Source organism: Mesoplodon densirostris, chromosome 11 (assembly GCF_025265405.1).
Source record: "Mesoplodon densirostris isolate mMesDen1 chromosome 11, mMesDen1 primary haplotype, whole genome shotgun sequence".
Taxonomy (NCBI): Eukaryota; Metazoa; Chordata; class Mammalia; order Artiodactyla; family Ziphiidae; genus Mesoplodon; species Mesoplodon densirostris.
The window spans coordinates 4,951,647-4,974,966 of record NC_082671.1 but is presented as its reverse complement, the minus strand read 5'-3'; the positions used below and the strand labels follow the sequence as shown (position 1 = coordinate 4,974,966).

General features: G+C 56.5%; 2 protein-coding genes across 2 annotated transcripts; both read left to right on the top strand.

Moving 5' to 3' along the window:
• Positions 1–187: 187 nt before the first annotated feature.
• TEX52 (testis expressed 52) lies at positions 188–5,067 on the top strand. Its single transcript, XM_060113379.1, is given in 4 exon segments — positions 188–259; positions 1,362–1,680; positions 1,683–1,911; positions 4,779–5,067. Coding segments are annotated over 4 exon segments (909 nt in total).
• Positions 5,068–13,448: 8,381 nt separating this feature from the next.
• On the top strand, positions 13,449–23,240 carry NRIP2 (nuclear receptor interacting protein 2). Its single transcript, XM_060113378.1, has 8 exons — positions 13,449–13,547; positions 14,921–15,030; positions 15,108–15,384; positions 18,871–19,023; positions 20,206–20,288; positions 21,074–21,195; positions 21,416–21,468; positions 21,793–23,240. The coding sequence occupies exons 1-8, from the start codon at positions 13,449–13,451 to the stop codon at positions 21,883–21,885; spliced, it is 990 nt and encodes a 329-aa protein (XP_059969361.1). The 3' UTR covers positions 21,886–23,240.
• The last annotated feature ends 80 nt before the right edge of the window (positions 23,241–23,320 follow it).

Here is a 23,320-nt window from a genome sequence, read left to right as displayed (position 1 = left end):
TCCCCACCTGCCTCACCTGAAAGGCAGCCAGGGCCCAAGGGACTGGTGAGCCCTCCCAGGGAGAGGTAAGGGCCTCCTCCCTGCATCTCCACCCAGGAAGCATCACCATAGCAACCCCAGCTGCAAACAATGCTGCCAAGAAGGTGTTCCCTACAAAGCTGCCCCTCCTGCAGGGAAGCCCAGAAAAATGGCCAGCAACCTGCAGAGATCACCCAGAGGGCAGAGTGACCCATCCCGCATCAGAGAACCTTTCCTGAAGGTAGTGGGCGGGGCCGCATCTCTGCAGCTAACTTTCTGTACCACACTGGGTGAGGGGCTGTCCCCAGCCCCACCCCCTGCCTGCCCCCTGCCCTCCCTGGGGTGGGCCATGCTTTCTCCCGGGCAGCAGAGCTCCAGGCCCGTGAACCCTTGTCCTATGACCCTGTGCACACGGAGCTCAGGGCAGAGGAGAGGAAATGTCTGGTTATGACATCCAGACCCACCCCTGGGGTGTGCGTGTAGACATGACTTAGGGGACTGGGCCCAAGGAACAGGTGAGTTTGGGGGATCAGAAAAGTCCTAGGGGCAGGTGGGAAGCAGAGGCATTTGGAGGAGCCTCGTGTCCTGAGTGGCACAGACTCAGTGCCAGCTCTGCTGCCCTCACTCTGTGCCGTGGGCAAGTTAGTCACCCTCACATGCCTTGCTTCTTGCATCTTTGAGATGCAACAAGAGCACTTCCTCGCAAGGTGTGAGGGTTAAATGAGACGAGGATCAGTATTTCGCAAAGTGTCAAGTATATATCTGCCACCGTTTATTTCACGGGGGATGGAGGGGCGCCAGAAAGGAAAGGAACCCACATCTGGATGCTTCCTACACATGCTTGTGTCTTAATGAGACCTGAGGGGGATGCACCAACGACAGAGAAGCGCGGGACGGGAGGGGCCGGGGCAGGAAAGCACTGGCCCCATATTCCCTGGAGGATGGTTTCCCTTCTACACTCCGCTTGGAAGGGGCCTTTTCCCTCACACTACCTCAGGCCCAGTGTGCCTGGAGAGGAACCCCAGAGCCCAGGCAGGAACGGGGGCCCCAGGATGGAGAGGATGGGTGAAGGCAGAGAGAAGAGGGGGAAAATGTCAGTTGAGGAAAGAGCCTGGGAAAACAAAACCCAATAGATGGACAGAGAACAATCTATGGGGATGCGTGCAAACCATACCAAGAGGCCACGTGCTCTGGGCAAGAACCGAGAAAACGTCCCGTCCCTCCCCCACCCCGCCCCCGGCCACCCGGTCCCGATGAGAATCTGGGTCTGGAGGCCGCTGGCAGCTTGTCCTCTCCAACCGAGGAGAGGCAGAGTGCGCCCAGGCTCCCTTGTCTCTCCCTAGACGGTCCACGCCCACGAGACCCTCCTGATGCCCCGCACGTGGGCTCAACGCGAGTTCGTCCTCCCCAGGGAGTCCTCGGAGCTGCCTGGCTTCACCCGGCAAGCCTACCACCAGCTGGCCCTGAAGCTGCCACCCTGCACGGAAATGAAGGCCAAGGTGCGTCATTGACTGGCCTGCCCTCGGAAGGATGCGGCCCAGCACACCTGGGGCTTCCACACGTGGCTGCATGTGGGACGTCTGCCAGCCACCTTCTCCGCCAGGCCTGACGGGCCCTATGACAGCAACGTCTGGCGCTGGTTGACGGATTCCAGGGCCCACCACCACCCCTGGCAGAGCCCCCGGTGCCCCCTCCGTCCTGGATGGGTCAAAACAGCTTTCTGACCTTAATCTCCTGTACTCCTCTCTTTCTGGACACACAGAGGAGGCACCAGGTGATTCTCAGGACAGTGAAGGAACTGAGAGAGGTGGGGAAGCTCAAGCTGAGGAGTGAAGTCAGGGCACCCCTGCTCGATGCCACCGGCAACGTCCTGCCCCCAAAGAACTTCAAGAAGAGGAGCTCCCTCCTCGGGGAGCCCACCCACCCCACCCGTGCCCAGGGGACCCCTCCCTCTTTCCGATTCCTCTTTCTGACGTCTTACCGTCCCTCCTCTGGTCACCTGAAAACTCAACTCTGTCCAAACGTAGCTGGAGGGACCGGGTGGAGGCCAGGGAATGACAGCCAGGGGAGGGGCTTGATTACTTAACGAAAATGTAGGGGAGACAGCTGTGTATTGATACTTGATGCCTGCCAGGCCCCAGGGATACAGAGAAATGTCATTCAGTCCCTGCCCTCAAGGAGCTTCTGAAAGGCAGGTACCGACACACGTGCATGGAAAGACAGCTCTCAACACCAGCCCACGTGTGCCAAGTGCCCAAAGCGTGAGACAGACAACGGGTGTTGTGAGGACGTCAATTATTAATAGAAAGAGCCGAGAGCCTGAGGCAGAAGCTTGGATTAAACTCCAGACTGTGTCACTTTGGCAAATTGTTTAGTTCTTCCAGACTCAGTTCCACGGTTGCTGAAAGATGGGCGGGGAGGGGGAGAGTGGTAAATGCCGTGCCCACCTCACTGCGTGAAGATGAAGTGGGTGAATGGATACATAGAATGACCGTACCAAACACAGACGTTATTACAGAAATTCAGAAGAGGGAGGGGTGGGTGTCGTCTGGAGCACCGCCCCAGGAAGGCTTCGTGAGGCGGGCTAGAGGGGTAGAGGCTGGGAGGGGAGGAAGCCTTCGGAAGCGTCGAGAGGAGGGGTGGCTGGTGTGAGCAGAGGCAGGAGTGTGGAGGGACTCTCCCTCCCTGCCCATCGCGGGCATGCACGGGGGCGTCTCCACTCCGCTGCCCTCTAGGCTCTGGCGGGAAAGAGGGAGAGGAATACAAAGCGTGTCTCAAACTCCAATCTCATTGACAGAAGCCCCAAGGGACTGGAGTGGGAGGCTGCGGAGGTGTTTAATCTTTAAAAGAAAAAGCCAACAGCTGGTGATTTTGAGAGACGATTACTAGGACCTCGACTTCTCTCTGCTGTCTTGCAACGCTGACCACTGACGGCTACTCTGTACTAACTCTGGACACACGGACGTGGGGAAGACTCAGATCGCTGCTCAAACACCTCACAGCCAAATGGTTCTAATCACTTTACTATATTACTTAATCCTCCCACTACTCTCTGAATAGAAACTACTATTGTCAACCCCCTTTTACAGATGGGGCATCTGAAACACAGAGAGGTCAAGTATCTTGCCCAAGTTTGCACAGCCAGTAAGGGCAGAGCTGGGATTTGAACCCAGGGAGCACAGCTCCAGGGCTTCATTTTTTTTTTTTTTTTTTTTTTTTTCAGTACGCGGGCCTTTCACTGCTGTGGCCTCTCCCATTGCGGAGCACAGGCTCCAGACGCGCAGGCTCAATGGCCATGGCTCACGGGTCCAGCCGCTCCGCAGCATGTGGGATCCTCCCGGACCGGGGCACGAACCCGCGTCCCCTGCAACGGCAGGCGGACTCCCAACCACTGCGCCACCAGGGATCCAGGGCTTCATTCTTAACCACCACGCTCCACCTCCCCTCCTGTCTGACCCAGGAATCAGGCAAGTTCACAGCCAACATAATGCTCTATAAAGGTAGCAGGAGAGAAATAGAGTATCATCCACAGAAAGCTCAGCACAGTGCTCGGTGCACAGGAAATATGTGTGTATGGTGGCAGAAGCAGCCAGGCCCTGGGAGTCAAACAGAACTAGGCTGGAATCTACCATCACAAACTTGCAACACAACTTCAACATTCTTAAATTCCTTGAGCTTCACTTTCCCCAGGTGTGTATTGGAGATGTACCTGGTACCTTTCGGGGTATGGTGTCTGGCAGGGAGAAGGGGCTCAGTAACTCATCTCTGTGCGAGAAGGGTCCTGGTTTCGCTGGCTTGCTGCTGTAGCCTGTCCCTGGAGCAGGAATAAAGGAGGAGGTGGCATTGGAGCTGGACCTTGAAGGACACGTGAAGTCCACCAGGTGGCAGCAAGAGAGAGTGAGAGGGGAGGCCCACCCAGGCTTGCGGCCCCTGCGGAGCACCTCTGGCGGGGCTTCAAATGAACCCCGTCTAGGAAAGTGAGAAAGCACATTCTAGCAAGAGGACCAGACAAGGCTTCAAGACGCTCATGATCTTCTCGGGGAAGTAGGACATTTACATGCAAACCCCGCCTCCCTCCAGTCTGACTGTACATTAGAATCACCGGGCTCACTTTAGAAAAATGTTGAGGTTTGAGCCCCACCCGGGAGAGTCTAACTTGCTTGGCCTCGGGGAGAGCCCAGGCACTGGTGTTTCTAAAAAGCTCCCCAGGGTGATTCTAGCATGCAGCCAAGGCTGCAAACCTCTGATGTACACCAAAGTCAGCAAATGGGAAGATACCTGCTGAGCCAGGGCAAAGCACGTTGAACGATTTGCCAATATTCAACTCTGTTGTACAAAAAGTGGACTTCCCAGTGTCGAACCAAATACCGCAGGTCTGCAGAAGAGCGAGCCGTGAGACCAGCGTCGCAGGGCAGCAGGTCAGAGCGGGAAGGGCTCCTGGACTGCGTTTATGGAGAAGCTGGGGCTTGGAGGACAGCTAGAATCTGGATGATCCCCTTACAGACTACGTGTCCGAAGGACGGAAGATTGACCAACCAGATAACATGATTTCCCCAGCCTAACGCCAAAACGCACACACAGGGTGCAGGCCATTGAGCATAGGTCAGTATCCAGGTGGGGAGAGAGGTGGAAGGGGCCTCCGCAGCCTGATGGCTGACAGCTGGCGGACGCAGCGTCTCCTCCCCTTCCGCCCCCTCCACCGCGCCCACGTCTCTCCTTTGACCCCTGTCCTCTCCACACCCCTTCCCCCCCACACACAGGTACTGGCACATCTCAGCTGGTGGAAGGTGTGAGCCTGGAGGCCTCCAGCTCATGCCCAACCCACTTCCCAGTGATTTTGCCAGGAGCTGGCCCTGCCCAAACCCGCTGCCTCATTACCGGGAGAAGGCAGTCAAGTTGGCTTTGCTGCCCAGGGCGCCTCTGAGTCAGGACCTGGTGAGGGGTTACCAGACCCTGCTAGTGGAGTGGGTGGTCTTGCCCCTCCGTTATCTCTCCAGGGCCCATCCTGGAAAAACCTTAGCGAGAAGGAGAAGACCTGGACACATCTAGAAGAGCCTCCAGATGGGTGGAGACCGCAGTGGGCATACAGACCCCCAAGCCCTTGTGTTCTCAACCAACGTACCTTCAGCAAGAAGGCTGGGGTGGCTGAAGGCTACGGGCTTCTGCAGAACCGAGCCTCCGCACCATCCTCCCAACTTCATCTGTACCCCAGGCTCCTGAAGACTCTACTGAAATTCTAATTTGTTCTGTCTTCCTTGGAGGACCCCTCGCGGCAGGTAGGAGCACTGGGGTGTGGTGGGGAGAGCAGAGGGTGATCCAGTTCCTGCAGACTGCCGAGGAGTGGGGAGGGAGAAGGTGTGTGCGCGCGTGTGTGTGTGTGTGTGTGCGCGTGTGTAGGTGTGGAGGGGGAGAGGCACTGTGACATGTGGCTCTCATAACCCATTTGGAATAAGACTGGGATTGGTCAGGATACAGGAACCTTCTCCCTGGACAATCTGACGTCTGGACAAAGCTCAGAAGCAAGTCTGCTGGGCTGCAGGTCGCACACAGGGTTTGGGGGAGCAGAGGTCAGGCCAAGGCTGTGCTGGAGGATGGAGAGTCAGGTCTGAGGAAGGCTGACCAGGCCTCGGCGGAGGGACAGGAGCAAAGTGGAGACTCAAGGTAACGGTGGGAGCAGTCACCCCAGAGCATCATCTTTGGCCTGGGCCCGTGCTGCTGCAGACCCCTCATGCCTCAGCTTTTGCAGTGGGGGGTAGCGGCAGAGACACGTGGCCTCAAGTGGAGGCAGGTAAAGCGCATGGGTCCGCAGGGTGCTGGCCGGCTGGGGCGGAGAGTGGAGGGGGAGGGGCAGCGGGGAGTGGCCAGAGAGGGAGAAGCTGCAGGTGGGGCCCACCTCACCTACCCTGGCCCCTGTCACACGCCATGTCGGTGACCTTCCCCATCTGGGCTTCTCTTGGCCTCTGCCCACTGCCCTCTTTGCCCACTTCCCTCAAGCTGTCAGCACCTGGGAATCAAACACCACCGGGGTTCCAGCCCTGGCGTAACCACTAAACAGCTGTGTGCCCTTTGGAAGGGTCCTTTTTCCCCTCAAGCTCTCAGCTTCCTCCTCTGCACAGCGGGAGCCACTAGGGCAAAAATCAATGGAATAAATAAAAGAAGCAAGTGACGCACCTGCAAAGTGCCTGGCACAGCGTCGGCCCTCCACACCTGCAGCTGTCAATCATTACCTGTAGAATAAAAGTAATCAATGGGTGGGACACGATTCAGCCTTATGGAGGAGTGAAGCAGTGACACACGCAAAAATGTGTATGAACCTCGAAAACATGAGTGGAAGACGCCAGACACAAACGTGTGCATATCGTACGACTGCATTTCTAGGAAAGGTCCGGAGGAGGCGAATGCCTAGAGACAGAAGGTGAATCGGTGGTGGCCAGGTGCTGGGGAGGGGGATGGGGGCTGAGTGCTTCATGGGTACAGGGTTTTCTCTTGCGGGGGATGAAAATATTTTGGAACTAGATAGAAGTGCTGCTTGCACAACATCATGAGTGAACAAGATACCACTGGATTGTATAATTTAACATGGTAAATGCTGGACTTCCCTGGCTGTCCAGTGGTTAAGATGCCATGCTTCCAATGCAGAGGACACGGGTTCAATCCCTGGTCGGGCAACTAAGATCCCATGTGCCACAGGGCAACTAAGCCCGTGGGCCACAACTAGAGAGAAGCCAACGCACTGCAACAAAGGACCCCACATTGCCACAACTAAGACCCAACGCAGCCAAACATAAATAAATAAATATTTAAAAAATGTAAAAAGATGGTAAATGTCATGTGAATTTCATCTCGATTAAAAATAATTATAGGGCTTCCCTGGTGGCGCAGTGGTTGAGAGTCTGCCTGCCGATGCAGGGGACACGGGTTCGTGCCCCGGTCCGGGAGGATCCCACATGCCGCAGAGCGGCTGGGCCCGTGAGCCATGGCCGCTGAGCCTGCGCGTCCGGAGCCTGTGCTCCACAACGGGAGAGGCCACAACAGTGAGAGGCCCGCGTACCGCAAAAATAAATAAATAAATAAATAATAATTATATAGGGCTTCCCTGGTGGCGCAGTGGTTGAGAGTCCGCCTGCCGATGCAGGGGACACGGGTTCGTGCCCCGGTCCGGGAAGATCCCACATGCCAGAGTGGCTGGGCCCGTGAGCCACGGCCGCTGAGCCTGCGTGTCCGGAGCCTGTGCTCGCAACGGGAGAGGCCACAACAGTGAGAGGCCCGCGTACTGCAAAAAATAATAATAATAATAATTATATAAATAGGGTAGGTATAGAGAGTTTCCAAAATTCCTTCTAGTTCCAAATCTACAATTCCACCATGGTCCTTCTCCTGGCCACCTCTCCCCGTGGTGGGGAGGCCCACAGCCAAGGGAGGAAGGAGAGTTTCCTGAGCGCTCCAGGGGAGGGTGGGGCTCGGGGAACGGGCCGTTCTCCCGCTCGAGATCAGCAGTGACGCTCGAGATCAGCAGTGACGGTGGAAAGGAGGAGGTCCCTTGCCTCAGATCCTGGCATGTCAGAGCGGGGCAGGCCTCTGGGAAACAAGCGTTTGGATGGTAAACCAAGGCCCAAGGCCGAGGCGATTTGCTCCGGGCCACAAAGCCAGGTTGTCCTTGCCCTCCTGGTACAGCCAGGGCTCTGGGGTCTGTGTTGTCATCCTGCTTCTCAGACTACTTGCCCATCATGCCTGGGTTTTGTCACCTCCAGCAAGAGAAGCCCAGGGCACACTTAGAGGGTTAATAGGAAGTTCTGGGGAGTGAGACGGAGGAGAAAGCCTCCCACTCTCCAGCCCGGAGCTGGGAGGGAGGGTAGAGGGGTGAGCTGCGCTTCCACAGACGCCGCCTTGCAGACCCAGACCCCCTCCCCTCCGCTGCCGGCCTCACGAGGGACTTCCACCCCCGCCTCCACCCTCGGGCCCTGCTCTCTGGGTGGCGGCCTCCTTCCTGCTGGCAGCCCTACCAGGGGCTCCCTTGTCCATCGCCAGCCAGAGATGCAGAAGCAGGATTCCTGGAATTCCTGAACTCCACCAGGCCATGGAGCTCTGGGGCCAACAGCCTCCGTAGGTCCTCCTGGGCCTGGGGACTCTTCAAGGCAACCCTTAGCCCAGCCTGCCCACAGCCATGGGCATCACCCCTACCCCACCCTCCCCCATCTGCTCAGATATGGAGTCCCTGGAAGCCTCTGTGGGGGGCTGGGGGGACCCCTGCAGCCTGGGCCCGCCTTCAGGACCTACTCTCTCACCGCAGCTTTCTCAAGCAGATCTGAGAGGGAAGCAGGGCTGGAGCCCGCTTGCCGCATACCTCGCACCCCTAATCCTCCCAACACGATGAGGCCCCACGTGCTCTCCCTTTTAGAGACGAGTCAACTAAGGCCCCCAGAGCTCTTAACCAATTTGCTGTTGGGCTTCTCGTTCATACTTCACAGAGATTCTGCAGAAGACACGTTATTTCAGTTTTACAGATGAGAAAGTGGATTCCAAACGATTAAGCGCTCCACCCAAAGTCACCCAGCTAGTAAGTGAGCTGGGAAACGTGACCAAGCTTGTCTGAATTTTACATCCCGTGCTTGGTCTGCTTTCATCAATAGAGACAAATGCTCCTCCACCTTTCTGTGTCTTGGTGTTTTGTTTTGTTTTGTTTTTTGGTCACGCCACGCGGCTTACGGCATCTCCTTTCCCTGACCAGGGATTGAACCCGGGTTACGGCAGTGAAAGCCCGGAATCCTAACCACTAAGCCACCAGAGAACTCCTTGTGCCTTGGTTTTGCCACCCATGAAATAGGAGAAAAGCATCCTAGTCTCAAATGTAAAAAGTGCTCCTAGCCTGGAAGTCTTTGGAAGATCTACCTCTTTGGGGTGGAGGTAGGGTGAAACATTTCAAAACTGGCCCTGGCCTTCTGGGACCCTTGCTGGAGAATTTTGGAAAACAGCTTCATTCCTGTCTTGAGCAGATCTGACAAGGCCAGAGGAGAAAGCCTGAAATAGAGCTGGCTGGCCTTACCCTCCGTGGGATCAAGGGTGCTGTTTGTCTAGCTCTGAATAACCCATTCTATGGGGAATATCCTGGGAATTTCCTTATGCGGCAGGGCTGCATGATTTCACTACATCAGGTGAACTCTTCTCTCCGTCTCTAATATCAGGGACAAGACATGGCACTATTTCACTTTCTTCTTAAAAAGAAAATGTGAAAGATATTTAAAGGCATGGAGGTTATTACAAGGAAGGTGGGAACCAGTTCATCTCCATCTGTACTGAGGTTTGGACAAGAGGGCAGGGATTTCGAATACAGCGACAGGGATTTAGATGAGACAGAAAGAACTTCCTGATAAGGTGGAGGGATGCTGGAATAGACTATGCCAGGTTTCAGGGAACAAGCTGTGAATCTATTTAGACCAGTGCTGTCCAAGAGAAATATAATGGAGCCATACGTGCAACTTTAAATTTTTTAGTTGCCATATTAAAAAAGTAAAATTAGGGCTTCCCTGGTGGCGCAGTGGTTGAGACTCTGCCTGCCAATGCAGGGGACACGGGTTCGTGCCCCAGTCCGGGAAGATCCCACATGCCGCGGAGCAACTAGGCCCGTGAGCCACAACTACTGAGCCTGCGCGTCTGGAGCCTGTGCTCCGCAACAAGAGAGGCCGCGATAGTGAGAGGCCCGCGCACCGCGATGAAGAGTGGTCCCCGCTTGCACAACTAGGGGAAGCCCTCGCACAGAAATGAAGACCCAACACAGCCAAAATAAATTAATTAATTAATAAACTCCTACCCCAACATCTAAAAAAAAAAAAGTAAAATTAAACAGGTGATGTTAATTTTTATAACACATTTTCCCCCCAAAAAGAAAAAGGGACTGCCCTGGTGGTCCAGTGGTTAAGAAAGACTCTGCGCCACCAATGCGGGGGGCACGGGTTCAATCCCTGGTCAGGGAGCTAAGATCCTGCGTGTCACTGCCACACGGCATGGCCAAAACAAAAACAAAACCAAAACAAGCGAAAAACCAAACAGAACAAAAAGCACGTTTTACTGAACCCAACAGATCCAAAATATTATCAATATAAATAATGTAATCAATATAAAAATAATTAATGAGATATTTCACATTGCTTTTGGTATTGTTTTCAAAATCCAGGATGTATTTTACACCTATAGGATATCTCAGTTCAGACCGGCCACATTTCCACTGCTCAATAACCATGTGTGGCCAGTACCCGTGGCATCAGTCAGCACAAGCCTAGAATCACTAATGACGGACACCCCATGGCAGATCTGAGATGTAGTCTGGTTTTACCTAAAGGCAGGAGGTTCTCCAGAAGACCTGAGGGCCTATGAGGGTGAAGGCCGAGAAAGCGGTATCTCCCGGAGCCCTCTCAGCCTTCCTCGTTGCTGGAAACACAAAGACCCTTCGCCCTCTGACAATTCCGAGAACCCACTCGGCAGGGCTCTGGGTTCCCTTTCAGTAGAGGAAACCCTGACCCCTCGGGTCTGTCAGATGCAGGGTTTGGTGACTTGTTAACCCCAGTGAGTTAACGCTGTCTGGGAGAGCAAGGAAAAGGGTTCCGTCCTGGGTGGATGAGTAGCTCTGTTCTCTCTACGTCTTGCTGGTGTGAATGACTGGTCACGGGGTGGCGGGGAGCCGGGCCGGACAGGGGGGATGGAGACCTACCCCGTCCGGGGTGCAGTGTGGGAACGTCAGCCCAGGCCCAGGCTAGCCCGTCTTGCCCCCCTCCGCGGCATCCCCTCTAGGTCCCAGCATGGCCCTCCCCCTCACCTTGTTCTCATCCTGCATGATGTCACGTGTCCCCCACCCCACCGCTCTCCCCTGCTCTGTCCTCCAGCACTCAGCACTACCCAGCATCACAAATGGTCTAGCGTCTGCCTTCCTCTTTTGGATGTGAACTCCATGGGGGCAGGGGCTCCGTCCGACTCCCCACTGTACCCCCAGGGCCTGGCTCAGTGCCTGACACACACAGTAGGGGCTCCAAAAATATTTTTTGACTGAGTGAAAGGAAAACTTGCTATAATTCAGAGGAGAACCAAAGCAGTGGGGAGCCATATCTCACACGTCCATTTTCTCCTCACAAAATTTCTGACTTTGGATCCATTCGCTTCAACATCGATGGGAACCGCAAGATGAAATAAATGAGAAAAGTTACAGATATTTCCCAAGCGTCTCGGAAAGGAAAACCTCCAGTCCTTCTCTTCCTAAGAATCCAGATGGTTTAATCTTCCTGAATACCGTCCTGGGGAGTTTTCTCCCTACGTCTCATGACTAGAGCTCAGTGTAGTTATTCCTTGTGAACGAATCGGTTTGTTGAACTATACAACGGTTAGGTTAGAAAATGATGAGGGGAAAGGAAGAGAGGTGAGTTATTGGCAAAGACACAGACAATCCAGCTGAGGATATAAATGGGCCACAAAACATGCCCCGGCATTCTGAGAAAGAAGAGCTCAGAGCTCTGTATGGCCAGAACATTCCCCTCGCAAGAACTCCCTGCAATGTGGGGGAAAGCACAGATTTACAAAGGAAGAAGCCAAGGAACACGAAAAGCAAGAGTCTCCTTACCCCTGAGTGTGTGGGATGATGAGACAGCAAGCAAGACAATATTAGTTTGAGTCACAGACACAGGGACCAGCTGGGCCTCTTCTGCGGCTGCACTCCAGAGAGTGGCATTTCCTGAGCACGACGGGTTCCCAGGCTTGTCAAACCCCCTGGAAAAGGGGTGATGCTGTCCCCAAGCTCACCCCATCCGAACCGCAAACGCCCAGGTCTCCCTTCTACACCACAGGAGCGCCTGCTCTCCCCTTGGGTGCAGTCCACGTGCTGGGACACCCATCCAGGTGGTCAGCCCGGCCCGAGGCAACGTGGCTAAGTGCCCAAGAGTCACCTCATTCTTGTTCACCGACAGCGGCAGTCCTCCAGAGAGTGCATTAATAAAGGACTCTTGGGGCTTCCCTGGTGGCGCAGTGGTTGGGAGTCCGCCTGCCGATACAGGGGACGCGGGTTCGTGCCCCGGTCCGGGAGGATCCCACATGCCGCGGAGCGGCTGGGCCCGTGAGCCATGGCCGCTGAGTCTGCGCGTCCAGAGCCTGTGCTCTGCAGCGGGAGAGACCGCGACGGTGAGAGGCCTGCGTACCGCAAAAAAAATAAAAATAAATAAAATAAAGGACTCTTGAAGATCTTGAAGACTTTTCAAACCTAAGGAATGGCTGGCTGAGAATAAGGTTGGAGGAGATGCCTTTCAGCATGGGGCCTGCCCGGCATCCTGGTACGCGGGGCACTGGCTGATCGGTCCACGCACATGGTTAATCCTACTGAAACAACCAGGGAACCCAGTACATGGCAGTGGGTCCTCTTCGACCTCTATCCCCAGGCAAATACGCGGGTAACAGGTGTCAAGGCACAGGGGTGGAAGGGAGCTGGAATATTCCACTGAACCTGACTCTAAAGGAAGCCAGGGTCAGAGGGTGCTGAGCTCGGTAAGTGGAGTCACACTAGTGTTTGGTTTTCAGTCCATGTTTACCTTCCACATCGTGCTTTCGCTTCGGCATAACGGAGACTGAGCAGGGCTCGGGAGACAGGACCAGAGGCTTTGACTCCTAGGTCTGCCACCCGATACCTGGATCTGGGGCCAGTTGTCTAAGTCTTGGTGTACTCGCTTCCTGGGGCTGCTGTAATGAAGCACCACAGCCTCTGCTGCTTAAACAAGACAAATGTGTTGTCTCACGGTCCAGAAGCTGGAAGCCCAAGGTCAAGGTGTGGGCAGGAACGGTTCCTTCAGAGGGCTGTGAGGCACGATCTGTTCCAGGCCTCTCTCCCGGCTGCTGGTGGTTTGCTGGTGACCTCTGACCTTCCTTGTCTTGAGATGCATGGCCCCATCCTCAGCCTTCATGCTCACATGCTACCCTTCCTGCGTGCGTCTCTCTCTGGGTCCAGATTTCCCCTTTTAATAGGGACACAGTCATACTGGAGTAGGGCTACCCTGATGACTTCATCTTGACTTGATTATCTCTGTAAAGACCCTATCTCCAAATAAGGTCACATTCTGAGGTCCTGGTGGTTGGGACGTTAACATATGAATTTGGGGGGAACACAACTGAACCCCTAACACTTAGCTAGTTTCCTCTTCTGTAAATGGGGATCGTAATACAATTGCAGTGGTTATAAAATGCCTCAAGAAGGCATGTGGGGGCTTCCTTGGTGGCGCAGTGGTTGAGAGTCCGCCTGCCGATGCAGGGGACACGGGTTCGTGCCCCAGTCCGGGAAGATCCCACATGCCGCGGAGCGGTTGGGCCCGTGAGCCATGGCCGCTGAGCAACGGGAGAGGCCACAACAGTGAGAGGCCTATGTACCGCAAAAAAAAAAAAAAAAAAAAAAAAAAAAAGAAGGCATGTGGTCCACAGGAGGCCAGTGGATGTTGGCCTTGTCCGAATGTGCAGGCGCCTCCGAGCCTCCTGGATCAGACCGCGCCCCGGGGAGCAGGGCCCAGGTCAGGACTCACCCTGTGAGTGTCCAACACATGTCAGCAGAACCGTGGCCAGTGCTTGCTGATGACGGTGAAGACGAAAGGCTGGAGAGAAAAATCTGATGGCAGACGTGCCAGGGCTATAAAAATCTGATACCAAGTGTTGGCGAGGACATGGAGCTGAGGACCCCTGAGTGCTGCTGGTGGAGTGCACGTTGGTACAAACACTTTGCAGGGCAAGTTGTGTTGAAAGGAAGAAGGTGCATACCTGATGCCCCAGCAATCCCACTCCTGGGTATACACTCTAGAGGAATGCTTACACGTGTGCCCCAGGAGATGGGTGCCAAAATGTTCACAGCAGCATTGTCTGTAAGAGCAAAGCATGAAAAATAACCTAAATTTCCTAAATGTGTTGTATTCACTGGAGAAATACTATACGGCGTTAAAGTGAATTACCTAGAGCTAGGCATAGCTCACAGGTGAATCTCACTAACAAACTATTGAGCAAAAAAGAGCAAATTGCAGAAGAATCTCTACAACGGGGCAGGCGAAACGAAACGACACACTGCATAGAATACACACATATGTATGTGCATAAAGAGAGGTATGAGGGAATTCCCTGGCGGTCCAGTGGTTAGGACTCTGAACTCTCACTGCTGAGGGCGGGGGGTCCATCCCTGGCTGGGGAACTGAAATCCCACAAGCCAAGCGGGGAGGCCAAAAAGAAAAAAAGAAAAAGAAAAAGATGTGAGAAATACCAGATTCAGGAGGGGATGTTAGCTGGGGAGGAGGGACCCACAAGGAGCTTCAGTTATATTTGTAGCAGTTTTTTTTTTTCTCTTTTCTAATGAAAAGAGAAAAAAAAACTTTATAACTTTCTGCATGCTTGAATTATAACTTTTTAAAAAAGAGCCAGGACTCAACGAGCCTTACATAAAGGAGAGGAGGAAGCTGGGGCCCTAACTGCAGGGAGATTCAGAGCTGCTCTTGCCAGCCCTGGAAGCCAGAACCCAGCGTAAACCCAAAGGATGCTGAAAGGTTGAGGCCCAGGACGCGGGGAGGCTCCTGCCGAGGGGGAGGAGAGGAACGGGGACACTGTGATGCTGCGCCTCTCTGCTCCGAGCCTAGTGCTGGCCTGCGTCCCAGCCCCGGGGCTGCGGAGAACCCCAGGTGGAGGGCACGGCGGGGCAGCCCAGGAGACACACGCCCAGGGACGCGCGCCCTGCATCCCACACAGGCCCCGAGCACGCGGGCTGCCACCTCCGCACACTGACACACTCCCTAACAACCTGGCACGGACACCTTGACAGTTTACAGCACAGATACACCCACCCCCTCAGCCCCCCCCCCCCCACACACACACTCATACGCACCCCGCCGCCGCCCACTCCGGCCAGGACCCAGGAGCTGCGAACCAGCTGCAGCCCTGCCAGCGCCCCCTCTCCTCCAGGGCTGGGTTTTTCCAGCCGGAGCCCCGCTCCCTCTACTGCACGCTCTGGAAATTGGTGTCTGACGTCGCCGCTCCTGCACGTTATTTATTTACTTCCTCTTGTCTTCCCTCCGCTGAGGCCCTCCGGTTGGGAGAGCTGCAGGCAGAAAGCTGCCGGGTGGAGGAAGCAGAGAGGACGGTGGGCAAGACCGCTCAGGAGCCCCCGGCCCGCCCGCGGGGGCCATGAGCGTCCGGCCGGACGCCCCGAGGGAGGAGGGAGATGCCGGGGACAGGGGACAGGAGGCAGAGCTGCGGGGCCAAGCCAGCAGCCGGCGGCGCCAGCACAGACAGGCCACCCGGTTCCTGCACAAGGACTCGGCCGACCTGCTCCCCCTGGACGGCCTCAAGAGGCTCGGCACCTCCAAAGACTGGGTGAGGCTGCCCTCCCCCCCAACCCCCGGGGGGCCGGGGTCCCTTCTCTCCTCTGCGGGAGGGTGCAGACCCCAGCCTCCAGCTGCCCCTCCCTGCCCACGGGGAGGGGAGAGGCAGCCCTGAATTGTGGGTTCACCTTGACCTTTCCCGGCTCTTCACTGGGGCTTTCCCACGGCTTGGTGGCTCTGGGGGACCCTATCTATTGCTCAGCTTCCCCAAAGAGCCCCAGGCTTGTCTTAGGGGGGAAGAGAGGAGCACTGGTTCGAGCAGAGGTTTGTGGGGCCCTGGAGCCCCTGGAGCAGTCGTTTACCGCTGGGCCCGGCGGGTTCAAGGTCGCGATTCCCTCCTCTGCCTAAGCCACAGGTCCCCTCACACCGGGACTGGACCTTCGGTGCCCCCCGCCCCATCCTCGCCAGAACACCAGGGTTTCCCACAGCTTTTGCCTGGGCGTCGGGCTCCTGAGGGCCCCCTCGCTCCCTGCAGGTGCAGTGGCCCTTCCAGCCTCCTTTCCTTCCATCCCCCTGCAGCAGCGTGGCCTCCCGAGGGAACGGGGTCAGGGAGTGACACCGAGGGGTGGGTGAGTCAGGGGACAGCTGCATATACTCACTCCCCTCTGACAGAGGGAGGGGCTGAGAGAGTGGCCTTCCTCGGAGCCAGGATGCTTGGGTTCAGATCCTGGCTCTGGCACTTAGCAACTCAGGCAAGTCACTTTATGTCTCTGAGCCTTAGTTTCTTCATGTGTTATGAGGATAAAATTAACAGGATGCACCTCCCAGGGACGTAAGAGTTACATGAGCTGATACCTGTAGAGGACTTAGAACGGTGCCTGGAGAATTGGGGGCTCTGTCCCTCCAGCTGCTCTGACTATTCCATTTAGCCTGAGAGAGAAAGTAAGATCCACAAGGTCTGGAGAAGACGCGATGGCTCTGGCCTCCGGCTCACAGAGGACGGGAGGGCTTCTGTAGAAGGGTTGGGGGTACTCTGTCCGGTCTCATCTCCTGGGCAGGGAGTCTGGGAGGAGGCACTCCTGCAACCTGAGGTGTAGGAGGCCATTTCCAGGCCACTCTGGCAGCCGCTTCTCCCCGGAAACCTGGAGCCAGATGCAGCCCCGCACTGCATTTCCTGAAAGAGCCCTACCTTTCCACATTCCTCCCAGCCAAATGTTCACCCTCCAGGAGCCCGGCCCAGCAGCCCCGCAAGGGGAAAGGTGACCAGACTGAGATTTCAATTCAGAGAACCTCCTTGCAAACAGCCAGCACAGCTGAGAAACAGACGGAGCAGGGAAGCAGGTTCTTTCGCTCTCAGTGGCTAGGAAATCACAGCCTCTGCCCTTTGCGGCCCATCTCTCATCCATTTGCCCCTGGCGAACAGGCTCTATTGACGCTGCCGCCCCAGCGTGGCAGGTCCAGCCTTCTGCCCTCAGGACCTCCCGGACTGACATGGAGCAGTTACCTTGCGTGGCTTTGGGAGTGAAGACACAGCATTCGGGGGCCTGAGCCTGCCGCCCTCGTGGGACAGGTGGGAGGAGAGCTGGAAACCACAGAGCTGACCTTCCCAGCCGCTCCCAGAGCTCGCTGCTGCCCTTTTCCCAGAGCTGGGTCTCCTGCTGGCAGCCTGTTGGCAGGAGCAGCCTCAAGGGCCTCATTAAGCCAAGGGTAGAAAAACAATCCCAGGCTCCCCAGGAGAGAGGGCAGGTGGGGAAGCATGTGTGGAGCCTGGAGGGACACAGTCATTCTTCGGTGAGCATTTATGCAGTGCCTACTGTATGCTGAGCTGAGCCCTGTGATGCAAGGAGGAATGAGATACAGACCTGATCTCAAGGGCAGATAAAAGCTTTGAGGCGTGTGACAAAGGGGGCCACGGGACAGGACACTGCCCCCGCCTGGTGTGTGGAGGCAAGAGTGGGAAGAGGTCAGACGGGGCTTCTTGGAGGAGGTGGACCCTGCGTGAACTATAGCATGCACTTGGAACCCCAGACTTAAAACAAAAGCCTCTCTCCAAATAAAGAGTAGTTCCGGAGCCAGTGGCCCAGTCTGGCCTAGAGAAGGGTGAGGAGTTTCAGAAGGAGGCGTGTGCAGGAGCAGAGGCATGGAGGCGGCGGGCAGCCTGGTCCAGGCGGCCAGAGGGGGCGCTGGGGCCCCGATGAGCACAGCGGCGGGGGGGGGGGGGGGGGGGGGGATGAGGTAGTGGCCGGGCCACCTGGGCTGTCACCTCCAGGTAAGCACGGTGGGGAGGGGAGGGCTCTGATGGATTTTAGGCAGGGGAGTGACAGGCTTAGTTTGACATGTCGCTTTGTGCTTCTCAAACTCTACCGTGCACAGAGGTCATCTGGGCTTCTTGTTAAAACAAGGTTCCAGGGCTTCCCTGGTGGCGCAGTGGTTGAGAGTCCGCCTGCCGATGCAGGGGACATGGGTTCGTGCCCCGGTCCGGGAAGATCCCACATGCCACAGAGCGGCTGGGCCCGTGAGCCATGGCCGCTGAGCCTGCGCGTCCAGAGCCTGTGCTCCGCAACGGGAGAGGCCACAATAGTGAGAGGCCTGCGTACCGCAAAAAAAAACACAAAAAACAAAACACAAAAAAACAAGGTTCCAGTTCAATAGGTCACAATTCTGCACTTCTAAGGAGCTTTCTAGTGATGGTAAAGCTGCTGATCTGAGGACGGCACTTGGAGTAGCAAGAGTTTCAGAGACTCCCAGGCTTTGAGCAGGTGGATTTGAGAGACACGTTCTTACGGACTTAGGGAGGCGTCCCAGGGACTCAGGAGAGCTGTGCTGAGGTGTGGACGAAGCAGCAACAGAAAGAGAGGTGAACTGTAAATACAGGAGGTGAAGCTGGCAGAATTTAGAAGTGACTGGACGTGGCGGGGTGGCTTCAGGTGAAGGGCAGGGAGGATGACGCCCAGCTTCCTAGGTTGTTTGTGTGGCCACACCTCGCAGCTTGCAGGATCTCAGATCACTGACCAGGGATGGAACCCGGGCCCCGGAAGTGAGAGCGCAGAGTCTTAACCACTGGACCACCAGGGAACTCCCCCAGCTTCCTAGTTTAGATTTGGATTTTTTTTTCTTCTTCGTTTGTTCTTGTTACTTTGACTTCTTTTCATCACACCATCAACTCTGGGATCTGCATCCCACAGAAGGATGAGGTCAGAGGAAGAAAAAAAGAAAAAATGTCTCCAAGAATATGTGTTGTAGACTTGAGACAGAATTTCCCCCCAGCATCATGCGAGTGCCTGAAATGTCCCGTCTGTCTAACCGAGGAGAGACCCTTCCCCGCTCCCCATGTCTCCATTACTGAGCAACACATTGGGGTCCTGGAAAACGGCATGGGACTAGCTCTGCTATAATGATCTGACTGCTGGGATCCTTGGGGAAGCTCTCACCCCTTCTTACTCCCAGGAGACTCAGGAGGAGGGCGGGGCTGGGGAGAACGGCCTGGGATTTGTAAAGTGAGGGAACTGAGCATCTGCATGTTTTGTGACGGAAGCAGCAACCGCATAATGTGGTCCAGAGGCGTCTGGTGGAGGGGAACCCGAGCCGGCCTCAGGGGGAGCATCCCTCGGTGCAGGCCGCGATCCACGGCCAGGAGAGCAGGAGGAGGACCAGCAAGACAGAAAGGCCAGCTCTTCTGGTCAACTGCAAGGTGAGACCCCCTCCTGGGCCTGCTCCCCTCACCCACTCTCCCTTCTGCCCCAGTGGTGAGGGAGGGATGGGGGAGCCTTCTCCCCAGGCTGGGCCACAGACTGGGATCCTCCACGTCCTTTGCTTCCCGCCCCTCGCCGCCCCATCTTTCCGAGGTGCATACGACTCCCTTTCCTTGAGCAAAGTATCATCTTTAAACATGAGTGTGCTCCACACACAAACGGTGCGCACGTGTGGATAACGCAGCCCCCCCGCGAAAGCTCACGTGCTCCAGATCACAGCCTTGTCATCCCCGCAGCCAACGCCGAGCCGTTCCCTCCCTTCCGCCCGTCTCTGCTCCGTGCTTCCTCTGCCTGTCATCCTAGGTCCTCGTTCTCCGATCCTTCCAGCCTCAGCCGTCACTGCCTCCGGGAAAGCTCCCCTGACTTTCCCCATGGAGGAGCCTTTCCTCCGGCTCAACATCGAAGGCTCTAGACTCACAACCCACAGCCTTCATGCTCTCCCCCTGCACTGGTGACCCTCCACTCCCCCGCTGCCCCTTCCACGTGCCCATGCACAGCAGACCTCAGCAAACAGTGTGGAAGGAGAAAACAATGTGTTTTGCGGTATCCACGTGCAAACCCAAACGTCTGTTTTTATCTAAAAGGAAGCGACCTTGTCTTCCTTTGCCTGCGGTGGCGAATCTGTTCCCCACATCTCATTTCCTAACCAGGTACTGCGGTCCCCCCATCCCTCCTCATTCCCACCCCCGATTCCTCTGACAGGAGGCCCTTGGCACTGCTCTCAACAAGCACGGGCACAGACCTACACTGCGGGTCGAATCCTCCCCAAAGTACGCTCTCCCCGCCTGCGGCTTTACTTCCTTTCTTGATTCCGTATCTGACCCAGTTCTGCTCAACTGTATGAGTCCCATAAAAAACACCCTTAACTCACTTTCTGTGGGCCGGAGGCCGCAGTCAGTGGCTTGTGGGATCTCAGTTCCCCGACCAGGGATTGAACCCGCGCTCTTGGCAGTGAACGCGTGGAGTCCTAACCACTGGACCGCCAGGGAATTCCCAGCCCTTCACTCATTTCTGCAAGGGACCCATCAGGGGCTGGGAAAGGTGACAGAGCCAGTCCCAACTCTTTCTCCCCCCTACCCCCTGGGGACTCACGGAGTCCCCTCCCCTCCCCCCTTCCTCAGTGCCAGGACCAGGTTCTTCAGGTGGCCGTGGACACGGGCACCCACTACAATCAGATCTCCGCTGGATGCCTCAGCCGCCTGGGGTAAGATGGGGGCCCAAAAGAACGGGTAGGGAGGGGGCTTCTTTTTGGGGTGATGAAAATATTCTGAAATTAGTGATGGTTGCAGAACTCTGTTGTCTACTTTATTTTTATTTATTTATTTTTGGCTGCATTGGGTCTTCGTTGCTGCATGTGAGCTTTCTCTAGTTGCGGTGCGCGGGCTTCTCATTGCGGTGGCTTCTCTTGTTGCGGAGCATGGGCTGTAGGCGTGCGGGCTTCAGTAGTTGTGGCACACGGGCTCAGTAGCTGTGGCTCGCGGGCTCTAGAGCGCAGGCTCAGTAGCTGTGGCGCACGGGCTTAGTTGCTCCGCAGCGTGTGGGATCTTCCCGCTCCAGGGCTCGAACCCGTGTCCCCTGCATTGGCAGGTGGATTCTTAACCACCGCGCCACCAGGGAAGTCCCTCTGTTGTCTACTTTAAAAGGGTGACTTTGGGGAGTTCCCTTCTGGTCTAGTGGTTAGGATTCAGAGCGTTCACTGCCGTGTCCTGGGTTCAATCCCTGGTCCAGGAACTGAGATCCCATAGGCCGCGTAGCACGGACAAAAAAAGAGAAAAGAAAAAGGGTGCCTTTCACGGTATATGAACTGTATCTCAGTAAAGCTGTTACTTTTTTGAAAAGAGTTGACAAGGGCTCTGGCAGAGAAGACAGGATTTAGACCCCACATGGGTCCAGGGTTGGCTGAGAACCCAAAGCGTGGTGGGGAGGGACACTAGCGGACTACCGGCATGGGGGGCTGTGGTGGCCATAAGCCTTGCTTCCCGACCACAGGTTAGGGAAGAGGGTCCTAAACGCCCCAGCTGGGGACCTGGCGCCTGGGCCCCCAGCCCAGGTGGAGCAGCTGGAGCTACAGCTGGGCCAGGCAACCGTGGCGTGCTCGGCCCAGGTGGTAGGTAAGTCCCCTCTCCGTCAGCATCCCCGCGTCTCTGCTCTTGCAGCTCTCTCTCCTGGGCGGGGCGAAGGCAGAGCCTCTCAGCTCCTGCCAGCACAGGCAAGGTACCCCCAAAGATGCTCTGATTATCCCCAAGGTTCTCTGGCCTGGGGTGGTGGGGGGAGCAGAGAAGGGGCGAGTGCTGACAGGAGGACAGCAGCATTCTCAAATGGTTCCCGCAGATGTGGAGAGTCCTGAACTCTGCCTTGGCCTGCAGACCCTGCTCTCTCTCAAGGTAAGGAGGATGCTCGTGCCGACACCCACACCCAGGGCCTGACCCCGAGAGCTGGGAAAAAGAGGTAGGGGGCACGGGTGTGGAAGCATGGGCCAGGCTCCGATGAGAAGGACTTGGAGATGTGGAATTTCACCCTCGATCCTTAGAGATTCCTTATTTGTGGAAAATATGGAGAACTGGGTCCCTCCGTGATAGCGGTCCAGGTGAATGGAAACAGGGAGGAGAAAAGAGCAGGGTGCTGTGGGAAGGCGGAGGGGAACAAAGCAGCGTGGCTGGGAGAGGGGTCACCTGCCCAGGTGAGCTCACTGTCCCCCAACCCCACAGTGCTGCATTGACCTGGAGCACCGCGTGCTGCGGCTGAAAGCCCCCTTCCCTGAGCTGCCTTTCCTGCCTTTGCACCAAGAGCCGGGCCAGTGACCGCTGCCCCAGGTGGTCCCCAGGGGGAAGCTCCCTGCCTGAAGGGAAGAGCCGTGGGGGGATGGGGCATGACTAGAGCCAGGTAGCTGGGACAGCTGGGTCTGTCCCTCTTGTCACCACCCTGACCCCACTGTCCCATTTCCCAGTCGGCCACACTCCCCTGCTTCTCAGCACCTGCCCCATCCACCAGGAGGAGTGTTCCCTGGAGAGGGCCCGCGATCTCAGGGTTCTGGTGTCCCCGTCCTCTCTCATCCCCCCCGTCCCAAGAAGAGCGGAGCTAAATCAGCACCACAGAAAAGGACATCAGCAGAGCGGGATCCTGGTTGGGCCCCTGGCACAGCAGGGGGTGGCCCGAGTCCAAGGCTGCAGCCCGCTGCTGGCCGCTGCCTTCCCCGTCCACCCCAAACACCGTCGAGGCCTTGACTCCGCGTGGCTCGCCTCACAACTAGCCCGCCCCCCTCCCTGGCCTGGGCCCCTGGCCCTGCTGTGTCCACTTCTCTGATCTGCCCACAGCTGAGCGGGAGAGAAACGGTCACAACAGTAGAGGAATGCCTGGCCCACGAGGGCCGGGGGTTCCTTCATCGGCTGCCTCTTCTGGGGCTGCAAACGTCTGAAGCCAGTTATTATTTGTTGCCCTGCACAAACCTTGGGTAAACCTCTACTATTTACTCCAGATACATACCCTCCACCTGCTTCCTCACCCACTGGGCATGTGTGGAGAGCCCTGTGGGGAACTGCCCCCCAAGGCAGACAGGATGGTGGCGTTGCCAGGACCCAGACTTAACCTGACCAATATTCCTTATTTCTAGAACTATCCACTTCATTAGACCTTCTTCCCACCCCTCATCTCTGGCCTCCTGAGCTTGAGCTGGTTTTTTCTGGCATCAGTGGCTACCCACCCCTCGACCCCCACCCCACCCCCGGCCCTGAGTCCAGCAAAGACACAAGGAGGCTTTGCTACCTTCCCTGTGAAGAGCCCAAACCTCAAAGGGCCAGGCCCCCGGGTGCCTTTCTGGCTGGTTTGAGTCTCTCATATGCTGGACTAGGGGGAGAGGAAGACAGTGGTATAACACCCGACCAGGGGACTAGGACACTCGGGTCGGAATCAAAACCCTGAGCCTGCAGTAGATGAGCTCTGAGCAGAACCAGGACCTGCCGTGACCCCTGGCCACGCCTCTCTCAGCTGAGTCCTGTGCACCCAGAGGACAGGAGAGGAGAGAGGCCACTGGCACAGGTGTGACGGGCCCCTCGGGCCGTGCTCCTTGAGCCCTGCTCTCCCGGGCCTCGCCCTGTCCCCCTCCCTCTGCCTCCTTTGCTTCTGCAATTGCAGACCCAGGCCCAAGGAGGCCCTCGGCTCAGTGGCTTCTCCGTTGGAATAAACACGTTGGTCTTCGCTCGCGTCCTTCTCTGCCTCTCAGACGCTGAGTGATCCCTC

What these genes read in the sequence shown, in the direction of transcription:
- NRIP2 (XM_060113378.1), top strand. Translation starts at nt 13,449, where the DNA reads ATGTGGTCCACAGGAGGCCAGTGGATGTTGGCCTTGTCCGAATGTGCA. An exon ending in GTGCTCGGCCCAGGTGGTAG is followed by an intron (nt 21,196 to 21,415) that starts GTAAGTCCCCTC and finishes TGGTTCCCGCAG; the next exon opens with ATGTGGAGAGTCCTGAACTC. An exon ending in AGACCCTGCTCTCTCTCAAG is followed by an intron (nt 21,469 to 21,792) that starts GTAAGGAGGATG and finishes CCAACCCCACAG; the next exon opens with TGCTGCATTGACCTGGAGCA.